At 38.7% G+C, this 22,354-nt stretch overlaps 1 protein-coding gene across 1 annotated transcript in view; it reads right to left on the reverse strand.

Moving 5' to 3' along the window:
- The window catches only part of THSD7A (thrombospondin type 1 domain containing 7A), a 420,185-nt gene that overhangs the window by 199,786 nt on the left and 198,045 nt on the right, over window positions 1-22,354 (reverse strand). Inside the window, exon 3 of the mRNA XM_054692399.1 lies at window positions 1,569-1,817. Within this exon, the coding sequence (XP_054548374.1) occupies window positions 1,569-1,817 (249 nt within the window). The remainder of the gene's footprint in view (window positions 1-1,568; window positions 1,818-22,354) is intronic.

Here is a 22,354-nt window from a genome sequence, read left to right on the forward strand (position 1 = left end):
TCTGAGAAAAATGCTAACTTCTAAAACGGGACTCAAGAAAATGTATTTTGCTGGCCTCCCCGGTGGCGCAGCAGTTGAGCGCTGGGTGGTGAAGCTGCCAGCAGCCTCTGTAGCACTGGTTCGATCCCTGGCTTCTCCCCGGCCACCAGAGGAGGGTCCCACATGGCGAGCAGACCTCTCCTGCTGCCCGCTGTTCCCCTCAGCAGTGTGCTTCGGTCTTTCTGCCTGCTCTGCTCCCCGCTCTGGCTCTGGTGAATTCTCTCACCCTCCCACGCTTCTAACTGTACCCAGTGCTTGTATAGATAAATAAATCTTAAAAAAAAAATATTTTGCTTATGGTATTCAAATATCTGAGAAGATGAAGAATAAAATACTCAGCTTAAGATAACAAAAGAAAAATATGAGACAAAACACTCTGATTAAAATCCCAATAACTTCATAGAGTCTGATGTGGAGAGGAACACACAAATCAGTGGTATAGGTAGAGAAATCTGGAAGGAAACTCTCTTTAGAATTTTCAGTTGCATCTGGGAAGAATGGATGGTTCTAAGGTGTTACAGACTTGAAAATCTAGTGTAAACCCTCACTATTTCGTTGTTGATAGAAGGTGCAGAAATAGTATTAATTTTTCTTCTCACTGATTCTGAAGTTTGAGTTGTATGGATGTTCCTTACATGTTTGGAATATTCCAGAGAAGCTCTTACCATAGCTTGTAAATAGCTCTAGAGAACCTAAGAGCCACTAAGTTGTTTCAGACTACATTCTACATTCAGACTAAGCTGGAATATATATATTGCCATGATAAATCAAAGCAATGTATTGGAAAGGGTATTTTAAGGACAAAAAGAATACTGCTATAATGCCAAATATTTCAGAACTAGTCATACTTTCCATGAATTCAATAAGCATTTATTAGCACTTATGGTGAGCTAGGCCCTGTGATACATACTGGTGACTTAAAACATAAAACAAGGCTGTGATTAGTAGGCACAGTCCTTGTCTGCAAGGAGTTTTAAATCTTGTTATTTTGATGTGGTATTTTATTCTATTCAATAGGATTTGTATACAAGCTCTGAATTTTAATGGGACTTGCTCAATAAGCAACAGGAAGCAGTATTTTGAAGGTGTATCTTACCTTATAGAATGGGGGTTGACAAAGATGGTGCAAGGTTGGGATTCAACCTCTCACCATTTCTGGAGCATATTCATACTAATTTACATATTTTCTAGCTCTAATGGCTAAGGTGAATCACTGTAAGACATGGGACCCACAAAGCCTAATATGTATATTTTCTATCTCTGGACAGAAAAGGTTTGCTACCGCCTATTACAGAAAACACAGAATTGCTGCTAAAATCTTACTTTGTGGATATTTGGAACAACTTGTGAAAGATACTCATGGGCAGTGAAACCAATCTGTGTCTAGTACAGTGTTTGTAAAGAGATATTTTATTTTTCTACTTCAATTTATAAAAGTCACTAATTTCTCAAATTACTATCCAGTTGAAATCAGACAGCTGAATGAATGAGATCTGGGCAGCAAAGGCTGCGGTCCTTTATTTACTCACGTGGCACAGGGAGCAAGTCCATCTCCTTGAGACACACAAAGTTCTTTTTCCTCAAGTTCTGGACACTCTTCCTCACTGCCGATAGGAAACTGCCTGACGATCCGTGTCCTTATGCGAGTGCCTTTAGGGGACACCGCATCATGGCAGGCTTTTGAGCATGGGCTCCACTCTGACCACTCCGACACCTGGCACTCTTTGGTGAACACACAGGACTGGAAGGTCATTGGCAGCTTCTCTTGCTGGCAAAAGCTGCAAAAAAACATTGATATTCTCATCACAGACGCACAGGCAGTTATGAACTCTGTCTTCTCCACTCGAGTGAAATCACCTTGGGCATTTTTATTTCTACTTGGTGATGTAATCTCAGTTCATTGAAAATACATCAACACTTATGATGTGTAAAAGTAGTGAGACTCAAAGCTAACATTTGCATTTTCTCCTATTTGGTAAGAAGTTTTCACAGGAAACAGAAAATAAAGGGGATTAAGTAAAATTAGCTGAAACTATGTTTACCATATTGTTCATTTTGCTCATTCCAGATTTGTTTTAATTTAGAAAACCAGAAACCAAGAACTGTTAACATATGCTCCATTCTGTTTAGTGATTTAAATAAAAATGTTCAGCTAACTTAATACTGTTTTGAAAAGAAAGAGTAGTTTTATATATGCTTAACCTTATTTTTAATGGCATTTGAAACTTTAGCTGTCACAATTATGAGGAATACTTATTCAAATATATTAACTATTCCAGTTCATACTTTAATACATAAAATACATATGGGTTATTGTAATTAAATGCATCATAAACAAAAAAAATATAAAGGTTTTAATCTACATTTCTGTAGACATATGCTCTAGATAGACCTTCAATACTCATTCTTGAGTAAAGTATTTATGTTCAAACTCTTGTCTACACTTCCCTACTTGAATCTAAAGGACAGAGGATTCTAGATTGCAATGATCTATACAAGAGAATGAAGATGATGCCATAGAAGTCAATGACTAAAGGCAGACACATTCTGAGGACTTTCCTGGAACTGGAAGACCTTGGTTGATTTTTAGTTGAACTCTTGCCCATTTTCAATAACCAACAGTGCATGTTTACAAGACATGAACAGCCAGTCACCATGACAGAGTCATTAGATGCCATGGGAAAATGCACTGATAATTCTGTCTTATCACTCAGGCGCTATATTTAACTCTCATAATTAACCATACAGAGAGGCAGGTCCATTGTAATGTAACAACAAACATTCCATCCTCTTAATTTTAAGGGCATCTGTATGAAAATTGCATTCCCAAAAGACAATTAGAGCTCAAAGCATCAGCCAATTTGTCTGAATTGAGTCTGGAGACGAGAATCATGTGAGTGTAGTGGTAAAAAGGCCCTTTGGGTCAGCTCTGTTTTTCTTGTAACAATAGAGAGAAACAAAAGCCCAGTTTTATTCAAATGTAGCTGGTTGAGTATTAATGATGCATTAGGTACATCACTAACCATAGAGCAAAACTTCTATGATGAGTAAGTTTCACTCTTATACTAATAACTCTACCTATGAAAATGAGGCAAAATAAATGACCTCTGTAAATCATATTACAAAATTCTCCATATTTAATTTTCTCTTAGATGCATTTCTTATCCTTCATGTGATTGTTTTCATGTGCAGATGCACTTGTTTTCCTCCAGGTAATACTTATTAAGTTCATAAGTGGTAGACTATGTATAGAAAAAGGATTAATAATCCTTTTTAGCCTTTTTTTTTTTTTAAATATTAAATTTTATTTTTATATTCCCCCATACAATTGCAAACGCCCCATTCTGACCCCAATCCTTCCCCTCCCCCCCCCCCCACCCCCAAAAAGTGTCTCTGGTTCACAGTTTTTTGTTGATTTTGATTTTCACTTTCTTATATTCATTTTCCTGATCCCTTATTTAAGTTTTCTACATTCCTGCTATGAGTGAGGCCATCCGGTATTTTTCTTTTTCTTTTTGGCTTATTTCGCTGAGCATGATCCCTTCCAGTGCCATCCATGTTGCTGCAAATTGCATGTGTTTATCTTTTTTGAAAGCTGAGTAATATTCCATGGTATATATGTACCACATCTTCTTGATCCAGTCATCTATTTTTGGGCATTTGGGTTGTTTCCAAAGCTTAGCTATTGTAAACAGTGCTGCTATAAACATAGGAGTGCAGGTGCTCTTTGGAATTGATGTTTCTGTGTCCTTTGGGTAAATACCTAGGAGTGGAATTGCTGGATCATATGGAAGCTCTATGTTTAGTAGGTCCAGAAATCTCCACACAGCTCTCCATAGTGGTTGGACCAGTTTGCACTCCCACCAACAGTGCACAAGAGTTCCTTTTCTCCACATCCTCGCCAACATTTGTTGTTGCTAGTTTTTTTAATATGTGCCATTCTCACTGGTGTGAGATGGTATCTCATGGTAGTTTTGATTTGCATTTCCCTGATTACAAGTGATGTTGAACATTTTTTCATATGTCTGTTGGCCATTTGCATTTCCTCTTCAGAGAAGTTTCTTTTTAGCTCTTCTGCCCATTTTTTGACTGGATTATTTTCTTTGTTGTTGCTGAGTCTCATCAGCTCTTTGCAGATTTTTGTGATCAGTCCTTTATCATTAGTGTTGGGTGCAAAAATGTTCTCCCAGTTGGTGGGGTTTCTCTTTGTTTTTGTTATTGTCTCTTTTGCTGTGCAGAAGCTCTTTGATTTGATGTAGTCCCAGCTGTTTATCTTTCTCTTCACTATCACTGCTTTGGGTGATGTGTCTGTAAAGATGTCTTTGATGTGCAAATCCCGTAGTGTTTCGCCTATATTTCCTTCTATGTATTTTATGGTTTCAGGTCTTATGTCTAGTTCTTTAATCCATTTTGAGTTGATTTTTGTGTATGGTGTGAGGTAGTGGTCAAGCTTCATTCTTTTGCATGTAGCGACCCAGTTTTCCCAGCACCATTTATTGAACAAACTTTCTTTGCTCCAATGCATAGTCTTTGCTCCTTTGTCAAAGATTAGTTGACCATAAATCTGTGGGTTTATTTCTGGATTTTCTATTCGATTCCATTGGTCTGTATGTCTGTTCTTGTTCCAATACCATGCAGTTTTGATGATTATGGCTTTGTAGTATAGTTTGAAGTCTGGGAGTGTGATGCCTCCATTTCCTTCTTTTTTTTCAGTAGAGCTTTGGCTATTCGGGGGTTTTTGGTGATTCCATATGAATTTCATCAATAATTGTTCTATTTCTTTGAAGAATGCCATTGAGATTTTGATTGGAATAGCATTGAATCTATATATTGCTTTTGGTAGGATGGCCATTTTAATAATGTTTATTCTTCCAATCCATGAGCAGGGATGTCTTTCCATTTCTTTGTGTCTTCTTCTATTTCTTTTAACAGTGTTTATAGTTTTCTTTGTATAGGTCCTTTACCTCTTTTGTAGATTTATTCCCAAATATTTGATTTTTTTTGTTTCGATAATAAAAGGGGTGGTTTTTTTGATTTCTTCTTCTTCAGATTTATTGTTTGTGTATAGGAAGGCTACTGACTTTTGCGTGTTGATTTTGTATCCTGCCACTTTACTGAATTGATTGATGAGTTGAATTAGTTTTTCTGTGGAGATTTTGGGGTTCTCTATGTATATTATCATATCATCTGCAAAGAGTGATAGTTTGACTTCTTCTTTTCCTATTTGGATTCCTTGGATGTCTTTCTCTTGTCTTATTGCTCTGGCTAGGACTTCCAGTATTATATTGAAAAGCAGTGGTGAGAGTGGACATCCTTGTCTTGTTCCAGATCTTAATGGAATTGCTTTCAGCTTTTCACCATTGAGAATGATACTGGCTGTTGGCTTGTCATAGATGGCCTTATGATGTTGAGGTATGTTCCTTGTATCCCAAGAATTTCAAGGGCTTTTATCATGAATGGGTGTGTTGCACTTTGTCGAAAGCTTTCTCAGCATCTATTGATATTATCATATGGTTTTTATATTTCTTTTTGTTGATGTGTTGGATAACGTTGATTGATTTTCGGATGTTAAACCATCCTTGTGCCCCTGGAATGAATCCAACTTGGTCGTGGTGAATTATCTTATGGATACATTGTTGGATTCTGATAGCTAAAATTTTATTGAGGATTTTTGCATCAGTGTTCATTAGGGAGATTGGCCTATAGTTTTCCTTTTTTGTGTTGTCCTTATTCGGTTTTGGTATTAGTGTAATATTGGCTTCATAGAACGTGTTTTGTATTGTCCCTTCCTTCTCAATTTTTTGGAAGAGTTTGTGAAGGATAGGCACTAATTCGTCTCTGAATGTTTGGTAGAATTCATTTGTAAATCCATCAGGTCCTGGGCTTTTGTTTTGGGGAGGTTTTTAATTACCATTTCAATTTCGCTGCTTGTAATTGGTCTGTTTAGGTGTTCTATTTCTTCTTTATCTAGCTTTGGGTGATTGTAGAGTTGTAGGAATTTGTCCATCTCCTCTAGATTGTTGAACTTGTTTCCATATAACTGTTCATAGTAGTTACTGATTATTCTTTTGATTTCTGCTGTGTCCGTTGTGATTTCTCCTCTTTCATTTATGATTCTGTGTATTTGTGCTTTCTCCCTTTTTCCTTTGTGAGCCTGGCTAGGGGTTTGTCTATTTTATTTATTTTTTCAAAGAACCAGCTCTTGGTTTCATTGATCTTTTGGATTGTTTTTTTAGTTTCAATTTCATTTATTTCTGCTTTGGTTTTTATTATTTCTTTTCTTCTACTGGTTCTGGGGTTTTTTTGTTGTTCTTTTTCTAGATCTTTGAGCTTCGAGATTAGGTTGTTTCTTTGAGTTCTTTCTTGTTTTTTGATGTGAGCTTCTATTGCTATATATTTTCCTCTTATTACTGCTTTTGCTGCATCCCATACATTTAGGATATTGGTGTCCTCTTGTCATTCATTCAAAGAATTTTTTAATTTCTTCTTTGCTCTCCTCGTTAGTCCAGTGGTCTTCCAGTAGTGTGGCTTTTAATCTCCATGAGGTAGGATAGTTCCTTGCCTTCTTTTTATGATTTATTTCTAGTTTGATGCCTTCGTGGTCAGAAAAGATGGTTGGTATGATTTCAATCTTGGTGTATCTGTTGATCTTTGTCTTGTGCCCCAGTATGTGATCGATCCTGGAGAATGATCCGTGTGCGCTTGAGAAAAATGTGTACTCCGTTTTTTTTGGGTTTAGTGTTCTATAGATGTCTGTTAAGCCCAAATGCTCTAGGTCCTTATTTAGAGCTTTAGTTTCTTTACTTATTTTTTGTCTTGTTGATCTATCCATTGTTGATAGTGGTGTGTTGAAGTCTCCCACTACATATGTGTTTTCTCTGATGTCTGTTTTCAGAGAGGACAACAGTTGTCTGATATATTTTGGTGCTCTTTCGTTTGGTGAGTATATGTTAATGAGTGTTATTTCTTCTTGAAGTATTGTCCCCTTAATCATAATGTAGTGACCATTGGGGTCTCTTTTTATTTTTTGAGTTTGAGTCTGTTTTATCTGATATAAGTATAGCTGTTCCTGCTTTCTTTTTTGGCCCATTTGCTTGTAGGATTGTTTTCCATCCTTTGACTTTGAGCCTATTTTTATCTTTTGTAGCTAAATGTGTTTCCTGGAGACAGCAAAAGGTTGGGTTTTGTTTCTTAATCCAGGCTGCAACTCTGTGTCTTTTTATTGAAGAGTTTAGTCCATTTACATTTAGAGTTAATATTGATATGTTAGCATCTGTATTTGCCATTATGTTTGTCTTTCCTTTGATTTTATTTATTCTTTTAATAACCTTTTTTTTTTTGGTCTTCTTTCGTTGTTATTCGTCCCTCTGAGGTTCTGGCTTTAGGATTCCTTGTAGTATTTTTTGGAGTGGGGGTTTATTCGTAATGAAATTCCAGAGTTTCTCTTTGTCTGGGAAGGTCCATATTCTTTCTTCATGGAGGAAAGAGAGCTTTGCAGGATAGAGTATTCTTGGTTGGCATCTGTTTTCTTGGAGTCTGTTGACTGTGTCCCTCCACTCTCTCCTTGCCCGTAGTGTTTCTTCAGAGAAGTCTGATGTCAGCCTGATTGGTTTTCCTTTGAATGTTATCTGTTTCTTCCCTCTTGTCAGCTTCATTATTTTTTCCTTGTCCTGGATTCTTGGGAACTTTACTATTATGTGTCTTGCTGTGTTTTTCCTTTCGTCGTGGAAGTTTGTGTTCTTCTTGCTTCTTGTATATCAATTTTCAGCTCCTTCTTCTCATTTGGGAAGTTCTCTTCAATTATATCCATGAATATTTTCTCTGTTCCTACATCTCTCTCCTCTCCTTCTGGAATTCCTATAACTCTTATATTTCCTTTCCTCATGGAGTCAGATAGTTCCCGAAGTCTTTCTTCATTCTTTTTCCTTCGTACTTCTCTTTCCTTTTCTGTTTTGGCTCTTTTTATTTCTGTGTCTTCAAGATTACTTAGTCGTTCTTCCATTTCATCTATTCTGCTTTCATTGCTTTTCCCAGAGTTCTTTAGTTCCTCCATTAATTCTTTGATCTCCTGCATTTCTCTTACTTCCCTCTTTAGGGACTCAATTTCCTTCTTCTGATCTATCACTTTTTTAATCATGGCAATTTTAAATTCTCTTTCTGGAAGGCTCAGAAGTTCTTCCAAGTTGCTGTCGTTGCAATCTGGGGAGTGGTTTTCTTTTTGTGGTGTGCTTCTTTCCTGAGGAGTTGTTAGGTTGCGTGTGGTTCTTCTACTCCCTACTGTCTGTTTTCTAATTTGTCGTATGCGTTGGGACACTGTGTTGCTCGGACTGACTGACATCTTGGGTGAACTTCTCCGCTCCCCTCTGGCTATTCCAGGAGCCATCTCTGTCTTCTGGGGGAGCTTTCTGCTGGTTTTAGGCAGTTTTTACTGAAGAAATGTCCCTGTTCTCAAATGGCGAAGCGGGATGCAGTCCCTGCGCCTCCGGTTTCAGGCACACTCTTCTGCGCACCCGGTCTGCCCCTGACGTGGGTGCCTGCTCCCTCTGTGGGCTCAGACTGCTGGTCGTAAGGGGCCTGGCGTGGAATAACTTTCCGGCTGGCCACTGGGTCCTCCAGAAACCTTCTGCCCTTTTCAAGCAGTCTTAAGAAATGTCCTGTTTTATAGGGTGTTAGTGACTTTTTTTTTCCTGGTCGCTAGGTGGCGCCAGAGATCTCTCCTATTGTCCTTGGGGGCTGTTTTTCGCCTCCCCCCACCCCGTGGGACAGAGAACAGAGCGGGAATGGTAGGGTACACCTCAACAGCTTTGGGGTGCTGTGTCTGCCTTGTGCCCCACCGTCGTGGGGAAACCACGCCCCGAATTTTCGTGCCCCAGGTCTCAGTTCAAAGCCCTCAGGTCCAGGACGCGGGCTGTAGCCCAGTTCAGTGGCGCGGGAATGGCGCCTTTTGCACAGCTCCCGTGCCTGGGCGCCTGGTTCCTGCTCACTCAGGGAGGGACCTTCACCTCAGTGAGGACCTCCGCTCGTCTCCCCGCAAGCCTAGGTCGCAGGCGCAGAGACCTGGGCAGCCGCGATCCAGGTCTGCACTTGCTTTTCAAGTGCGCCGAGCACTCCGCTTTTCCGCGCCAGCTTACCGGCAGCCCGGGCTGTGTGTGCTTCTCCCGGGGTCTTTGTTCTTCTCTAATGGCGCCCGGAGCCGTTCGCTCACCACCGCGGCGGATCCTGCAGGGTTCGCCTCAGCTCCCGTTCACGGGGTGTGGTGGCTGCAATAGTTCCTTTCCACTCACAGTCCTGCTTGCTGCGTCGTTTGTTCTTGTGGGCCGTTTTGGTTTGTTGTTTTCCTCCTCTCTGCCGGTCGGAGAGTGCTGCCTCTGTGGGCGGGGGAGGGGAGCATGGTTCTGCGCTTCCCTCCCTTCTAGTCCTCTTTTATGGCCAGTTTCTTCTTCAGGCAGTTCGCTGGCGTCACCCGTTTATCTTCCGTGTCCCAGTTCTCACTGGGACCTGCCGCTTTTCCTCCCTATTAACTTTTTTTAATGGGAGATCTTACTCGCAGTGTCTCCTCGCCGCCATGTTGCTCCGCCCCCCCCTCCTTTTTAGCCTTTTGAGGAGAATTTCACCATCAGAGAGCTGACTCCAATTACAGTTACCCTGGTAACCTGATAAAAAAGTTGGGATGCAAGCTACATTACTAGATGATAATTTTTACAATAAAATGATTCTTTTAAAATAAATTCTACCAACACGAGGGCAACTATAAATACCTTATAGGAGGTCACCACTTTGGGATTTCCTGAATGTGTCAGTATTGGAATGGGGCTTGTCATTTGTAGAGACACTGAGACTACAACAATGGGATTGCTTCAAGATCTATCAGTTTCTGTGAGGCATGAAGCTGATAAGCCAATGCATGTCCTATAACTACATGACCCTGAACTCCTTCCACTTGAGATGTACTGCATAAATTTCTAGAATTTCCAAAAGATGAGGAAAGTCTCATGCTACAATTATGACAATTCTGGTTCCTGTTCTATGTCCTGCTAAGCATATTGATGTTAAAAGTGGCCCATGTTCATCTTGTATTCTTATATAGCTAGAAGTTTGTACAATCTAAGTTTAAAACTTAACTCATATTACCTCAGTTAATACTCCCAGCTTTTTTTTTTTTAATGTGGGCACCATTATTATTTTCATTTTATAGGGAATAAACCTCTGAAAGTTTAGGGAATGTGTTCAAGATCATATAACCAGTAAGTGGTAGACTAGAATTTAATCTTGGCTTTTCTAAAATCACAGCTTTTTTTTTTTTTTCCAAATCACTAAAATCTGCATCTCATGTTTTAAACTGAGCATAAAATTCAGTCTGTTAGAGTGACAACTCTAGCTGAGGTCCATGTCAAATTTACTAGCACACTGTAAATTAACTAATGATTGCTGTTTTAAAGTCTCAAGATTTATAACATCCATGCAATGTGCAAATGTACTGCTTGCCCCGAGGAAGACTTAGTAATTATGGAAAGGTCAAAACAAATATGTTTTCCTGATAAATGTTAACAGTTTTCAATACATGTTCCACATATGAGAAATGAGTAGCACAGACATGAGAATAGTACCCCAGACCTCCATTTATCCGTGGGGACTTATAAGACGCCAGTGGATGGCTGAAGCCACAGATATTACCAAATAATTTACTCTATAAATACTCTGATCTTCATGTACATACATACCCAGAATACAGTTTATTAATTAGGCACAGTGAGGAGTTAAGAGCAATAATAATTAAATAGCCCAATTATAACAAAACATTGTAATAAAAATTGCCTGAATGTGTTGTGTCTGCCTGTCTGTCTGTGTCTCTCAAACTACTCTATGATACTTAGTATTTTCAGATCAAGACTGAGCTCTGTGTGACTGAAACCACAGAAAGAGAAACTGCAGAAAAAGAGGGTATCCTGTATTAATTTGATTATGTAGATTTTAAAAAGTGTATGTGGCAAATATAACTATCTGTGTATCTCTATCAATCATAATAAGTTTCTATAATTTCCTAATACCTCAAACCATTTTTTCAACAAATATATTTAAGTAACGATTTAAAAGTGGGTTTCTGAAGTACAAGGAGAAGATTGTAGTAATGAAGTAGAAAGCATATAATTCTGGGTTTTTTGGTTTGTTTTTTGTTTCTTTTATTTTTATTTTTTTATTTTTTACATCATTGCTCATTTTTAAACAATATTTGCTTCCCCCCACCCCCTCAGGTGTAGTCCCCATAGTTTCGTTCCCCAATGCACCCGGGCACCATCACCTCAGTCCGCTGTGCTCCTCCCTCCCTCCCTCTGATCCCTCTCCCTCCTCCTCCCCTGCAGGATGTCTCTGATTTATAATTGTCTGTTCTGAAAGCATATAATTCTGCTTGGGGAGACACAGGTTATATAAAAAGTAGTAGTTTACCATGGTGGAATTTAAACGATGTGCTAGCATTTGTCAGACTGAGATGAGACAATTAATAAAGACATGAAATAGAAAATCTTTTTTTGTTGTTTGATGGGAAATATAGATTTTTCCTTGGCTTTAGTGTAAAAAAGTTTGCAGTGAGTAGTGGAATTAAAGCCCAGCTCAAATGAAAGGTATTTATATATGTCCAAAAGTCCCTCTGGAGGGTAAGGACACTATGGAGCACAAAGGAGATATATTAGTATTTTTTGTAGACCCTGATGATAGAGTGAGAAGATGGAATATTAGTGTATAAGACTGGAGGTAGGGGGCCTCCCTGGTGGCTCAAGGGATTAAGATGCAACCTATGAAGCTATCTGCAGCTACTTGAGCATGAGTTCAATCCTTGGCCAGGGAGCTATCCACATGGTGCAGCAGACCTCTCCTGGCTCGCCCGCTGCTCCCCTCAGCAGTGTATTTCAGTCATTCTGCCTGTTCTGTTCCCTGCTCTGTCTCTGGAGAGTTCTCTCACCCTCCATACCTCTGGCCTGTACTCCAGTTGTTGTGTGCATAAAATAAATAAATCTTTAAAAAAAAAAGACTGGAGGCAGGAAGATTATGATGATTACATTAATATTTACAATTATAATATATATATATATTCAGTGCTATATGCTAGACATTTGATCAAGCTGAGCAAGGTATGATGACAAACATGGAGTTAACTGTCAATGTAAATCTACTATGACTGATATACTGAGTTTTAACTAGAATATCTCATGTAACCCTCAAAAGTACTCTGTAAGGCAGAGATCCACATATTTTTTTACAGGTAAGAAAACAGAATCTAAATGCCTCATCATCTCTAGCAAGCATCAGGGCTAGGGTTCTAATTATAATAGATCTTTCTGCTTATGAGATTTAGGAAGGTTGTCAACAAAGATAATGACAATATAAACTAAAAAAGAGTTCTAAATATAGGAAAAGAGCCATTGGAAACTGTACACGCTAATGGAAAGTTAAGGGGGATTAAAAGAGAGGACAGTGTCATTAAACTTAAAAATATCTAGCTTTGGAGATTTAGAAAGCAGCATTGCAATTCTGCGAAATTATGAGAATGGAGAGTTTGGAATGAGCAGGAAGTATGTGGTAGCTCATAATGAGCTTAATTTTAAGCATATCTAGGACATAACCAACTGGGAGAAATAACCAGTAGTCAGAGCCAGAATTAAGTGTCATGGTTTAGTTGAAAGTGCTAGATGAGATATATATATATATATATATACACATACTTTTAGAAATCATGAGCATATCAAAGTGCAAAGTGTCAAGGCCAGAGTATTATACTGGTCTCATTTTAGGTCTTCATAATTCACACATGTTTTGTTTTTTTTTTAACTATTTTTTTTTAATTTATTTGTTTTGTTTATACAAGCACTGGGTACAGTCAGAAGTGCGGGAGGGTGAGAGAATTCACCAGAGCCAGAGCGGGGAGCAGAGCAGGCAGAAGGACCGAAGTACACTGCTGAGGGGAGCAGCGGGCGGCAGGAGAGGTCTGCGCACCATGTGGGACCCTCCTCGGGTGGCCGGGGAGCAGCCGGGGATCGAACTGGCGCTGCGGAGGCTGAGGGCAGCTTCGCAACCCAGCGCTCAACCGCTGCGCCACCGGGGAAGCCCCCACACATGGTTTTATAGTAGACAGTGGTAGTGCCAGGAGCATTGAGATTAATTCATTCCATTTCGTGGTTACTTATCACCAAACCACTCACAGTCACTAACTTATTTAACCGCCATCTTCTACAATTCTCCAAATTATTCTGACTGGCCAAAAAGTGACACTATAGAGCTATGGACAATTACACATTTTGGTTCATTATGATTTTCAATAGAACACAACCCTCTGGGAATTCAAAGCCATGGACTATATTTCAGGGTTTTTTTTTTAATATTTATTTATGCATACAAGAGCTGAGGTGTAGGCCAGAGGTGCGGGGGTAGGGGAGGTGGTGGTGGTGAGAGGATTCGCCAGAGACAGGGTGGGGAGCAGAACAGATGGACTGACTGAAATGCCCTGCTGAGGGGAGCAGTGGGCAAAACTGGAGAGGTCTGTTGAGCCATGTGGGTCATCTCCCTGGCCCGGGATCAAACTAGTGCTGCAGTAGCTGTGGATAGCTTCATAGTGCTGACATTTAACCCCTTGCACCACCAGGGAGGTCCCTGGGTTTTGTTTCTGCAACAACCTGACAGACAATGTAATACCAACATGACAGTCTCCTTGTTATTTACATGGTTTATTCAGGATATCCTAAGTGGCTAACACTGGATAGAACAAAAGCTTGGCTTTGAGACAGAAGCAGATATTGCTTAGTACACCTTGTTTCAGAATGAGTGTGATTTGATAAATTTGGGGAAAAAATGGAAAGTGGACAGCAAAGTTTACTATTTGTATTTAGAGAGATTTCCTCGAGAAATGACAAAGCAGATATTCTCAGCAATTACTTTTAAATTCTGATTATCCAGATGTTTTAACATTTTTAAAATTTTAGTTCAAAGTTAACTGATAAATTAAAATTTCCACTTTATTTTTACTAATTCATGTTACAATGCAAAAAATGGGATGTGATTTCAAATATTTTATCTAAATTTATTTCTGTAATTCATTTAATCATATTTGTTAAAATAAACCTTTTGCTGAAGGTTGCCAAGTTAATCTCCCTAATACCAATATCAAGTTATCTTAAACAAAACCTTTCCAAAACCCACATTTTCTTAAGATCAAATCCAAATGTTCCTCTGTGGTAATCAACATTGACTATGTTTTAAGTTGCCCACCAGTTTTAAGTTGCCCAAATTGTATTTCTGTTTTCCTCTCCAGTAGCCTATAATTCTGCTCACTCTCCCCACTACCTTGAAGAAAAACCATTGCTCAGTTCTATCCAAACGTTTTTTTGGTTTACAGTATTTGGTATCTGATCTCCTAACATCCTTGGCTCGTTGACACAAACTACCTCAGGAATCAGGTAGCATGGATTATGCTTAGGGGAAATCTATAAATCTGACCTGAACTATCTCTGCTCAAATATGAGAATTTTTCCTTCTCAGGGGAAGCAGATGCTATTTTATAATGAAAATGTGATATCATAAGCTATTGGCAAAAAATACGTGTCACTTACAAGTAGGTAGGATGAATATGTGCATTGAAATAATAAAAACAAACCATCTTGTAAATCCTTTTTGATGCCTCTTAGCTTAGACTGAACTTGTTTAATTGTTCTTTCTCTCCTCTCTAACAAGTACCCATGTAGGTAGGGGGATAGGTAGATAAAAAGAGATATATGGGGAAAAATGTTCCTAAAAGGGCAAAAAAAAAAAAAAAAAAAAGGAAACATTTATGAGAGTATGTCACAATTGGTCCACTGTTTCTAACAGTGGGAAAATAATAAAAGCCATCAGAATAACTCATCAGCTTGCTGAAGCATAATATCTACTCTATAGGTGAAAGTTGCTCTTAGATATTAGTCTAATTTAGAGTTTTGCTGTTCAAAGTTTGGTCTGTGGACCAACACCCTCAGCATTAACTGGGTACTTGTTAGACATGCAGAATCTTAGATCCCCAATTTTCACTTAGATCCGCAATCTACTGAGTCCATTGACAACATGCCCAGATGATCCATATATACAATGAAATTTGAAAACACTGTTGTAAAGGGCAGGAACAGGACACAGTGCAGGTTTTCTGATCCCATGCAGACCAGATAAAGGAGGAGTCAGAGTCCTCAGTGGTTTTTTGCAGGTCTTTTATTGGGGTTCACCAGGCATATGGCAGGCAGGGGTGCTGGCTGGAGGGCTGGGAGGCTGGCAGGCCTCCCAGCCCCCAGCAAGTCTTTACTCTATCTGGGCTCTCTAGCGTTCGTTCTGCTGCTTCTCGGCTTCGGCTTTCTGCTTGGGCTTCTGCTGCTGCTGCTGGCGTCCCCGTGACACCGCCCTTAAAAGCACAGTCTTAGCTCAGCTGAATCCCATCTACCTATGCCCACACCCTATTCCAGGTGCCCGCCATCAGGCATGCATTCAGGACAAGGATCCATCATCTATCCTGAGGGCAGAAAAGCCTGACATTTTTTCCTTACCCTACAACTGTGTAGCACTAATTCCCACAACCATTTCAAAATTATAAGACATAGGTTATAGTTGGAAAATGAATAGCAATACAGTCCTATTTCCTACAGAAAACAGAAACTTGAGTACTCACACAAAAATGGGATTTATTACTGTAGGGTAAGGTGAAAAGTATCACAGGCTTTTCTGCCCTCCCGCCATCAGGATAGATGACGGAACCCTGTGGTCCTGAATGCATGCCTGATGGCGGGCACCTGGAGAAGGGTGTAGGCATATGTAGATGGGATTCACCTGGGCTGAGACTGGGCTTTTAGAGGTGGCATCGCAGAGACACCAGCAGAAACTGAGAGAAAAGAAGAAAGAATGGAAGAGCAGAGAGCAGAAACCACCAGAGAACGCTGGAGAGCCCAGATGAGTGAAGACTTGCTGGGGGCTGGGAGGCCTGCCAACCTCCCGGCCCCCAGCACTCCTGCCTGCTGTGTACCTGGTAAATCCCAATAAAAGCCTGCAAAAGCCACTGAGGGCTCCAGGATTCTTTCCTCCTTTACTCCGTCTGCATGGGATCATAAAAAACCTGCTCCGTGTCCATTCCTGCCCCCTACAATTACCAGATATTATTTAGGTGGTTAACAAAATAATTGGATAGACAGAGGCAGCTTAGTTTAAACTAAGCTTCCAGGATAACTTCTGGTCCTCCGAATAAAACCACCAATATTTTTAATTTTCTGCCTTTGTAGTATAGGGAATCACATCTTGTGGCCATCAGGGGAGATCAACTGTTTTGTTAGGTGTGTGCAGTGAACTAAGTACAGGAATTGAAAGTACTGAAGCATTTTATAGCAATTTTAAGTTGAGAAATGGGTTGTCCTAATCCTGACCTGGGAAATACAAACGCAAGGAGACCCAGAACATACAGGGAATATTATTTTAACTCATTGGACTAGTTGAGAGGAAACAAATGACATGTTTCTTGAAATTGGTGCGTTTTCATGTGCATCAGTCAGTGGGTAGCTATGTCTGTAGTCCCATCTTTATGCTTACATATAAACAGATTTAACTTTAAAATAAATTCAGTGTTAACAGAGAAATATCATGCCCATATATATTTATTTTTCCTATAAATCTATTGGCCACTTTTTCAATACTAATGAATTGATCAAGAGAATAACCAGCTTTTCCAAGCCACAATTTGTAGCAAAATAGAAAATGATGAATGCTGTTATCACAGTCAAGACACCCAAAGTATTCCTGAATCACCACTCTTAATCTGGCTGACCTAGACAAGGTAGTGAGCACTCTGCCCCACAGATTTTTCATATGGTGAAATGACATTTTGCTAAAAGATCTCTAAGGTCCCTTTCTTTAATAAAATTGAAGACTCTTAGATTTTCATAACTGAGCCTATAAACACTTATTGGTATGTGTTTTCAGACTGAATAAAGAGACTTCCCCACTTACACCTAAGCTGCAGTTCTTTCTTTAACACAAAATTAGATTGCCCATAATTTACCATTTATTTATCAATCTGAATGGACAGCTTACAAATTATCTGAGACAATTTCATTCTCTAAGTGTACCTTTCCCTTCATGGCAAGTTAGAGGTAATAATTCTTATGAAGCAAAATTTACATGCAGTCAAACCACTTTCCTCATAACAGAGGTTTTCCCCCCTTGCTTTGATGTTTGAAAATCTTTTGTTTTACTGCTGGGGAACATTGCCAAACAGTTTCACCTGCCAGCTGGAGTGATCATATGCTCCCTATTAAAGCTGAGGACCACGTTGCTGGTCAGCAGCTGAATGTGAGGATCTCAGCACAGCACGGATTTAGTAATGGGATAAACTGCTATAGCAATGAGGCCTCCCTGGAAGGGCCAGTGCATACATTTTCCATCTTTTCACAAGGTGAACACTTGCATGCAGCTGCTTTCTTATCACCCTTGCTGTTCCAACAGCCAACTACAGTGAAGATTCATGGCACAGTCCCAAAGCCACCCCAAGTGAAAATTCTAGATAGATTTATGAGACAGGGGAATAAACTACCTACCAGACTTCCAAAATGTTGTTACATGACATGATTGATTTTAGCAATCCTTTTCTTCAAAGAAATTATTTGAAGCACTAAGGAAATTTTGTCTGTGTTTTTAAAACTCAAACAAATGAACAAACAAACAAACAAACAAATGCTCTTAGAACACCCAGAAGGACTGCCGGGGACTGCCAGGGCCTACCATAACCATGACTGCAATTGAAATAAGTAGACACGTTTTCTATTTACCTCAAATATGATAGCTTCCAAAAAGAATTCAAAAAGAATTTAACATCTTCCCCTCAGACTGACTTTTGCACACCTTTCCCATTTCTAATTCTTTATTGTCAACTTTCTCTCATGCAATTTAGCAACAAGTTCTCACAGATCCTTACACAGACCATCTTTTCAAATCATGTTTTGATCTCCACTTCATCTTTCACAGTCCTGAACCAAGTATTCTTTGTCTTGTGACAGGATTAGGAGAATAAACTATCTTTTTTCTTTAATCTGCACCTGATCATACTATCTCACAGTGTTCTCTTAGAATAACCTTCAATTACTATATAGAAGTTCCTCAAAAGAATTAAAAATAGAATTATCATATGATCCAGCCATCCCACTTTAGGTATCTATTCAAAGACTATGAAACACTATGTCAATAAGATATACACATCTGTATGTTCACTGCAGTACTATTCACAACTGTTAAGACATGGAAACCTGGGGCCTCCCCTGGTGGCGCAGCAGTTGAGCGCTGGGTTGCAAGGCTGTCCACAGCCTCTGCAGCGCCGGTTCAATCCCTGGCTGCTGGCGAGGGTCCCACATGGCACGCAGACCTCTCCTGCCTCGTGCTGCTCCCCTCAGCAGTGCATTTCGTCAGTCTGCCTGTTCTGTTCCCGGCTCAGGCTCTGGTGAATTCTCTCACCCTCCCGCGCTTCTGACTGTACCCAGTGCTTGTATAAATAAATAAATAAATCTTAAAAAAAAAAGTCATGGAAACCTAAGTACCCAATGATGGATAAATGAGTAAAGACAATGTGGTTTATCACACATAGGGAATATTGATCAGCTCTAAGAAAAGATGAAATCTTGCCAGATTTCACAATGTGGATAGAATTTGAGTTGACTATGCCAGGTGAAAGTAAGTCAGAAAGAGAAAGACAAATACAAGATGACTTCACTTGTGAAAATAAAGTAACAAAGCAAAAAATCAAACAAAATGAAAGAAACTTTCAGACTCTGACAACAAAATTATGGTTACCAGAAAGGGGAAAAGGATGGGATGGTGGGAGAAATGGAACTTTTAAGTATACAGATTTTCATTTTGGAATGGGAGGGTTGGTTATAGTATTTATTTTTATCATGCCAAATACTCTGATGACTTATTAATAAGGCTATTCTTCAGAGTATATAAACTCTAATATTAATGGATAACCATGCATTTAGTCAAGCATTATATTATTTGTGAAAATAATTACTGTACAAAAAAAATGTTTATAGGCTAATAAATATTAATAAATTTCATTAATATTAATTATCATTGAGTATTAATGGTTTGTTAAGAATTAAATCACATTATTTGTTCAAGAAAGCTGGAATGCATAGTGTATTTGTAATCAACTATAATGAACATATAGATTTAATAATATTCTCACAGAATTTACTGGGCTTTAAAATTCTCAAACCAAAGTAGTATCAAAAAAAATTATAGGAGAGGGATAAACTGATAAATTAATCCAGGATGCACTATTCTGAGTGGTTATAAGTACCATCAAAGTATCAATAGGCGCACATGTGTGCACACGTACACACACACTTCTTTTCCTTTGAAAGGAACCCAAGACAATACCCTCAACTGACTCTTTAATTTTATAGAAAAAGTAATTTTGAAGAAAAAGTAAATAATTTAACATTTTTGTGTCACAAACACAAATGTTCTTTTTCAAATGCATAGAATCACTGTTGCTGGCCTTCCAGTTAAACTTCGCCATCTTAGAGTTTAATGAGAAGCATTAAGTTGTTCATGACTTTTCCAAGCACCAAGCTATCATATCCTGAACTGCCTAAAAGAAAACTTCTAGATTCTTACTGCTAGGCTCTGTGGTCCTCCAGGTGGCTCAATGGAACAAAACCAAAGATTATCCCTTGATGTTGTCCCTCCCCACAGCATGGTCTTCATGGCATCTGCAGGAAGCAAACTAAGTTTTTCAGGGCACCACAGTTCTCTGCTGGCACCCCCACTCAAAGCAGTCAATCAGCCCAAATGAACTAGATTTCCAGATCCCAAAAACCAGATCCAGATCCCAGTGAAAGTCTCCTCATTAGGTATATGGTAAAGAGAGTAGCATTTTTTTTTTTTCAAAGAAATCACTTCACAAATCTTTTTTTCATTACCTTGATTAATTTTAATAGTCTTGAGTTGGGTAGAACTCTCTCAAACTGGCATCCTGATGTTCAATTTTGAATCATATATGTGTTTCCTAAAGATATATTGCATATTTGCAAAAATAAACATCTTTAAACAAATATTGCTAAATGTATATATGCAATGTATCTTTAGGAAAATTATCAGAAGTGGCTTCATTGGGTCAAACATTTAATAGTACTTTTGACAGTATTACCAGATCATCCAATACAGTAATTTTAATTTACATTCTGATCAGCAGGATATGAGTTCCAATTCATAAACACCAAAACTTAATATTATAAAATTTTTATATACAGCTTTTATAACTAGAAGGACAGTAGTTATTTCTTGTCTTCTTTATCCTTTCATTATTAATGAGACTGTATAAACCAGCTCACCTTTTGTTTTTCCTCTTTGTTTTCACATGGTCAGGAGAACATAAGTTTCAGTATCTGCATCAAGTCTTTATGCTACAGTTTAGCTAGTAGGAATTCTGCTCACATTGCAATCCCACAGGACATCCACATGAAGGACAGTATGCCAATAAAATCTTAAAATCAGAGAATAGCAAATTCCCCAGACTCTCTGGTAAAACACTTGATTGTTAGAAGTGGGAAACAGATGAATAAAAATTCAAGGTGTTTCCACAATAGTGAGAGTTCTGGGTGCACAACAATATTGCAAAAGGCAAATCGTTGTACCTTGTTTTCCTAATACAAGGACAGAGGCATAATGTTTATAGACTCCTTGGATTATAGTGGAAGCATACACAATATCTAGCTCTTTTGAGATGATTCATTTACTAACTAAACTAAGAGTAAATTGGTGGTATTAACTAAAGCCCAGAGCAAAACAAATCAAGCACTTCCAGTTCATTCAGGCTTCTGTGCCAGCAATTCTGAACTTAGCTGTTATAGCTCAGTGGACCCGACAGCCTTAGAATAATCACAAAAGAGGTCTAAGTTTTTTGTGCTGAGTAATATTTTCAAATTTGTGTCAGAATCCTGTCCTCATAGATATCATTCGGTTTCATTCTCCAGTCACTTTGCACTGCTTTGTGGAAAAGATAGCCAGGCTGGCAAGGAGGAAGATATGCACTTAACTTCACCAAGGCTAACTAGCTGTCACTATTCTGAGTGTCTTTCCTGCCAGCAGAATTGGACAACCCCCAGTCCTGGTATGACATTACATTCTGGGAGAACAATTCTATTATGGGTAGTAGGCAGATTAAGCCTTTAATCTTAGCAGACAGAGGCAATTTGAACTCACTTTTTATATGGATTTGCCTTCCTTTTTTTCCATGCTTCTGCCAGCACCAGCTTATAGTCATGTGAGGCATCTGCTGCTTCTCAACAGGGCACTTACTTAATTTACAACATATGAATGAAGGCATGGAATGACCAGAACAAAATCCACAGGCTTTAACAGTATCTATCAAAAAAAGTAATTGGCCTTATAAAAGACATAATGGTCAAAAGAACGTTCTGTAAGTTGTCATCTGGTTAATAATAGTTGAAGTTGGGATTTTTTCCCCCCAAAGTAACAACAAACATATACTATTTGTGTCAGAGCCAAATATATATTTCTGGGAGTCATAGTGGGGGGATAGGGAGTTACTGTTAATGCTTCACTTGTGAAATTCTGGTTTGCATAAATTTGGACTTCCTAATTTAGAGGTTTCAGTTCCCAAATAATGCATGCTTCCACCAGTAGACAATAATCAAGAGTGATTTAGAAGTTGAATAGTGATTTAGAGTATAGATTCACACCCTTCAGATACATGTCACCACACTACACCCCTCACCAAAGCACCCATAGTCCTCCACCATTGCCCAATATGCCTCCTCCCCATTTTGCTCACCCCCCTTCTTCCTGTTCCCTCCGATAGTCTTAATTTTACAGTCAGAATCCAATACAGCTTGTTATTGGTTAGAATTAAAGCTTTCATTTTTAGCTTGATCTCCTCTTTAGCCAAAGAGTACATATTTTTCTTGTAGCTACCTTTCAGTTGCTAGCTTCCAATTGTAATATGCAATTATAGCAAATGTAGTTTGTATGAAATAAGAAGACAGGCACTGTTTTAATCCAGATTTAGTATGGTCTCACACAGTGTACTTTATCTACCACATTACATAATTTTGACCGCTGTAATTTCCTCCATTATTTTAATTACTTTAATGGAGGAAATTATCCTACAAATTAGATATTTATGTAGCATTCTTCTATTGTCTTCCTTAAATTTTTTTTTAAATCACTAAGATTTATTTTGTTGCACTTATACAGTAAGGTTCTAAATTTATTTTTGAAAACAATTCTCTGTCACTAAATTCTTGTA

This window comes from Talpa occidentalis, unplaced genomic scaffold, assembly GCF_014898055.3.
Source record: "Talpa occidentalis isolate TD23 unplaced genomic scaffold, MPIMG_talOcc4v2.1, whole genome shotgun sequence".
NCBI lineage: Eukaryota > Metazoa > Chordata > Mammalia > Eulipotyphla > Talpidae > Talpa > Talpa occidentalis.